The sequence below is a fragment of the Equus asinus genome, chromosome 26 (assembly GCF_041296235.1).
Source record: "Equus asinus isolate D_3611 breed Donkey chromosome 26, EquAss-T2T_v2, whole genome shotgun sequence".
Lineage (NCBI taxonomy): Eukaryota > Metazoa > Chordata > Mammalia > Perissodactyla > Equidae > Equus > Equus asinus.
In genome coordinates, this window is record NC_091815.1 from 35,304,271 (window position 1) to 35,309,896 (window position 5,626).

The 5,626-nt window shown below is 55.4% G+C and overlaps 1 protein-coding gene across 1 annotated transcript; it reads left to right on the forward strand.

The window, feature by feature from the left end:
* The first annotated feature begins 3,448 nt into the window (after nucleotides 1-3,448).
* Nucleotides 3,449-5,459, forward strand: C26H19orf84 (chromosome 26 C19orf84 homolog). The gene is made up of 2 exons (XM_014827428.3): nucleotides 3,449-3,564; nucleotides 4,211-5,459. Exons 1-2 carry the CDS (start codon nucleotides 3,530-3,532, stop codon nucleotides 4,758-4,760), a joined length of 585 nt encoding a protein of 194 aa, XP_014682914.1. The 5' UTR covers nucleotides 3,449-3,529; the 3' UTR covers nucleotides 4,761-5,459.
* Nucleotides 5,460-5,626: the final 167 nt, after the last annotated feature.

Here is a 5,626-nt window from a genome sequence, read left to right on the forward strand (position 1 = left end):
CTGATTCAGCTCTAATTCAAAAAGCCTGATTTATGGCCTATCACACATACATTATACATCCGCTTTAATCATTAAAGAATTCACTAAACCTTATCTGAACGTAAAAGGCGCTCTAAAATAAGAAGGCATACTTCCCCTCCTTCGCCCACCAGTATCAGTAGCCCAGATTAGTACTACTGAAGATAAGTTCCCTTTCCTAGACATCAGGGTCTTGTTGACCTGCTAATTTGCAACTGAATACTTCTTTGAAACTTTGATGACTATGTATCCTGGGCCAGTTTAATGTACGTTCTTTGTTCTAAAAAAGGTTTGAAAACGTACTGAAAAACCATGCTTCTCCAGAAGGCTTTCTCCCTTTGTTAGACTGCCTTCCCAGATTATAGTCCTCAAGCCTGCCTTTAGAGAATGGTTATTGGTTATTTTGCATCGACATTAGGAAGTATAACTCCTGGGTCAAAGTCTAAGGGTGACCCCTGGCCCTTGCAGGGGCTGGAGGGGATCAGCGAAGTGAGAGCCTCCACAGGTGGAGAGATTCTCCAAGGAAGGGAGGCAAGGACGACCTCCTGGACCTGAGGGGTGGAGGGAGGATATAAGGGTCGGGGTGGCAGTGAGAGGAGCCCCCAAGACCAGGAGGCCCTGACACCCACCCTGCACTTGGAAGGGCCCCCAAGTTGGAGGGGTTGAATTAGTGGGTAAGGCTCGAGGGAGAGGGCGGCCCCCCCACGGCATCGCACAGTGTCCTGGAAGGGACAGAAGTGGCGGGGAGCGGGGCTTGGAATCCGCGAGCCCTGTGGGCTGGGGGCCCTGAAGGCCGGATTTGGGGACTTTGACAGTCCGAGGACTGCAGGGGGCAGTGAAAGGAAGAGTCTGGTCCTACGGCGGGGACGGGGCAATGGAGTTCTTGGGCACGCCCAAAAGACCCCGGCGGGGGATTCCCCTCTCAGCCCGGGGCCCCTCCCCCCTCCAGGCTTCGCTCGGCACCTCCAGATCCGGGCTGGGTCCCCGCGACGCCGCCGCTGCCACCCTGCCGGACCGCCGACCACACAAGCCGCTAAACACCGGAGTAAACACGTCAGATACCGCCCGAGAAGATGCGGGAAGGGAACGACCAATCAGAGGGCGAGAGCGAGGCTCGCGCTCAGGAACGTAGCCAATCAAAGAGTGAGGGTGTTGGCTGGCGGTCCTCACGGCCGCAGGGAGGGCCTCGACCGCAGCGCGAGCTCACCAGCCAATCAGAGCCGAGGATGATGTCTCGCGCAGCTATACAAACAGGGAGTGGGCGGGGCTCACACCAACGGTCGCCCGAGTTCCTCCGCGATTCGGAAGCTTTGCTCCCCGCCCCCCCGAGACGCAGGAGTTGATTGGTCGCTTTTCCGAAGTTGCCTGTCAATCTTGGGAGATGGGCGAAAGGCATTTCCTTAGAGACGCAAGATCCCGCCTCCGCTCTCCCAGCGTGGCGGGGGAGGGTCTTAAAGGGCCAGGTACCTGGCGACTGATGAGGTTGGACCCTAGTCGCAAAAATAGGAGAAACAATGACAGAACAAAAACGGAAGCAATCCTTTTATGCTGGAATTGAGCGGTAAGCGCTCGAGATGAAACAGAGACTCGAAAAGCTGAAGCAACTTGGTCTAGGTCACGCGCTTGTAATTAGCGGGGCGGGGATTCGAACCCTGATTTCCGAGGCCTGTCTCGACCTAAGCTGCCTCTTTGGGATAACCGATTCAACGTAACCGATGAATGAGACCCAGATCCTAATCGTAGTCGTTAGGAAAGCCCCCCTTCTTGATAAAAGTCTTTCGATTCCAGCCACTTGGCCTTTGCTCACAGTGTCTTGTGCATCAAATACCCACTCACCCTAGAATTTGCCCCAAGGCCGTCTAATAAAGGAGCCTCCCCTCGAGGCCCTTGCCTGCAGGAAACAGTGTTTTCCTGGTCCTGACCTCACTCTCCACCCCTCCCCTCCAGGCAAGGTCCAGGCTCAGCCCCGTACCCCCGTTGTCGTTTCCCGTGTCCCTGTCCTCCCCCTCCCGTTTTGTCCCTCCCAGTGTCTGGGCTTTGGTCACCCTAGAATGTTAGTGTCCATCTCTGTATCTGTTCCCCACCCCGCAAGACTGAGAGCCCTTCGAGGGCAGGTACTGGTTCTGCATGATAGGTGTCAGCAGCAGCATCCAGCACAGGACTGGATTCGAGAGGACTCAGAAAGTGAGAGCTAGTATCTGGGATTTCTCATCCATAAAGTGGGATGTTGTGACCTTCTTGGAAGAAAATTCATATTCAAAGAGCTCTGCTCAGGCTAAAAACTTTGCATCATCTCTGATTCCCCATTCCCGGCCCCCAGCAGTCCTGCAGCAAGTCCTGATGGTTTTTCCTCCAGAATACGTCTTAAAGCACAGACTCTGGAGCCAGGCTTCCTCGGGTTCAAATCCCAGTTGTGCCTCGTACACGCTCTGTGACCTTGAGTAACTTACTTAGCCTCTCTGAGGCATAGTTTGATCATGTGTGAAATCTGGATTAAATAAGTTACAATTATTAATTAAAATAGACCTCTGTTTTATAAAATAACTGACGAGCATCCTTCAAAACTGTCAAGGTTGGGTAAAACAAGGAAAAACTGAAACACTACAGGCCCGAGAAGACTTAGGAGCTGTGCTGACCTAAGGGTATCCTGCTCTGGATTCTGGAACAGAAAAAAGAGGACGTTAGTGTAAAAACTGGTGAAATCCAACTAAAGTCTGGAGTTTAGTTGAGAGTCATGTTGGTTTCAAACTTGTGACCAATGTACCACAGCGGTGTAAGAAGATAACATGAGGGGAAGCTGGGGGCGGAGTATTTGGGAACGGTCTGTGTTATCTTTGCAACTTGCCTGTACATATAAGTTTTCCAAAATAAAAAATTTATTTAAAAGAAAAAATGGACCTATGCCTCTCCGCTTAGCTCATTCCTTTCCAGCCCCTCAAACACGTGTTCCACCCTCTGTTCTCCCCACCGGGAATACTCAATTCTCAGGTCTTCTGGCTCCTTCCCACAGAAGCCTTCCATATCCGTCTCACCTAAAATAAACCCATCTCCTTGCTCTGTCTTCACATCTTCGCAGTATTTATTCTTATAGGAAATGTACTATTTGTGTCTTGTCTGCCTCTCTCGCAGCAAGTAAGTTTCATAAGAGTAGGGGCCACATTTACCGTCCGGGGCTGGATCCCCAGCGCCGAGCCTGCAGCCTAGAATATAGCATATAGGACTCCCGGGTCTGAGGGAGGAGGGGCTGGGGCTGGACCCCTGGGTCCGAGGGAGGAGGGGCTGGGGCTGTACTCCCGGGTCCGAGGGAGGAGGGGCCGGGGGCCGGGAGAGTGGGGCTGTGACTTGAGGTAGGTGGAGTTAAGGAATTAGATCCCCCGCGACCCGCCCCGAGGGCCCCGCCCCGTTTCCGACAAAGTCCCGCCCACTTTCTTCCGGACCCCTCCCCGCCTCCCTGCGCTCTAGAGACTTCGAGGGGAAGGTGCTAGAAGAGACTTCGGAGACCCCTGTGAAGATGGAACAGCAGAAGGAAAGGACTGGGCCAGAGGGGTGAGAGACACAAGAACTCCCGTTGGGGGGAACAGACACCCAGAGAGAGTATCAAAAAAGAAAAAAAAAGTCTCAGGTGTCATCACGCAGAAACAGAATCTTAGAGAATCTTGGTGACACAGCTGAGCGAGATACTTAGAAATAAGGGGAGCGCTAGAAGCAGCTACTCGTGGAACACAGAGAAATTTCAAGAATGAACCAGGAGAATTTCAGATGCCAGCAACAGGCGTAGGGCTGGAGAAATAATAATAATAATTGTCCACATTTCACTGAACGCTCTCCAGACCTAACCCTTGAATACGCACCTTTGGTACCATCAAAAGCCATCTTTCGGTATGAGAAATTAAGGTTCAGGGTGGAAAAATGATTGGCCCAGAGACACACCGTGAGCGAGGCAGCCTGGAATTGGAACTGAGTTCTGTCTGACGCTGAAGCTCCTACAGAGCTGTGTGTCTCTCTGTAAAGAGAGACAGGAGGAAACTAATAGAGAGAGAGAGAAGGGGGTGAGGAGGTCAGAGGCGGACACAGAACTGAGTGCGGAGAGGGCTGGACTCCCTCCCAGGAGAGGCACAGAAGTAGCGAGGCTGCTGTAAGGAACGACTCATGCAGGTGGTGAGACCCACTGACCTGTCCTTTGTCATTCTAGGAACAACCTGTCCCCGCTGTCATCTGGGACTGAGTCGTCACCTGGCACTGAGTTGTGGCCCCCGGCACTTTTCCCAGCCCTGCCAGCTTCTCTCCTGGGCACCCCAGACCCAGCCCACCTGGGGCTCCCCGAGAGCCTGGCCTCTGTCACCATCCCCATCCGCCTGGATGCCCTCTCCTACCTCCTGCACAGCGCCCTGCTGGGGGCCTACACCCTTCAGCAGTCCTTGCCCTCCTGTCCCTGCTCCCACCAGGCGTGCTGCACCGGGCCAGGCACCGCCAAGAGGCCATCCAGGGGACGCGGGGGGTGGGAAGTTTGGCACAGGCCAGGCCGGGGCCGGGGCCAGGGCCAGCGCCGATGGGGACCTGGGAGGGCTGAGCAGCCAGAGAGGAGCTGGGCGGGGTACTCTGGGGCTGGCCCCAAGACCCCGCTGATGACGCCAACGCCACCACCAACACCGCCTGCCCAGGATGTGAAGAGGGAAGCCCGCGGTCTGGAGACACCCCCGGACGGGCCACCTGCTGCTGAGGACTGGGAGGCAGAGTATTAGGAGCTCCGGAGTCCAGCACCCCGGACTCTGGAGAGGGCCCGTCGGGGTCACCAGGAGGGCTGTCCTAGAGCCCAGGGTGACTTCAGCCCTGTCAGAGATACACCAAGAAGCATCGTGTTCCCACCCCTCTTCCCTCAAAACCACGGCCTCAAGAGTGAGACCTGCAAATCACCTGGTGAAACCCGGACCTGACTTAGGATTCCAAGCCAGAAAAAACCCTGAACCTTATACCCAGGCCCAAACCCATGCCTCTCCCGGTTCCTGACACCATCCTCAGCTACAGTGACGACCCCACCCTCATTCTCACCCCCCAGGGCTCTTCCAACCCCAGCCCCAAAGCCATTCTCACCTCCCTCAGCAACCCCTGGGCCATGTCCACTCTAGGACCATGGTCCCCATCCCGTGCATTCCCATTCATGTCCCCATCTCCACCCCAACCCACCTCATTCCACACCTACCTCACGCCAGCCCCGCCCTCATCCTTCACTTCACCCCAAACCCAGCCCATCTTCAACCCCAGCCAGCCCCATCTCGTCCTCCACCTCCTTCCTGTCCCAGCTCCAACTGTCATGTGTCCTGTGACCCCACCCTGCAAAGAGCCCCCTGACCCGATACATCCAGACACCTGCAGCCCCCACCCCGTCTCTTGCCCTTGGGGGTGAGGGGCCCTGGTTGGACAATAAATGGATGATTGTTTCTATGTCTTGTGTCTCTGTGTGTGCTTAAAGCTCAGGCTCACCCAGGGGGTGAGCAAGGCCTGGGAAGGGTGGTAGGGTCGTTGGGAGGGTCACAGAGAGAGGCCAGTGGGGCCAGGGGCTGCAGCGGGGGAGCGCCCAGATGCCTGCTTCAGCGAATTCCAGCTGGGG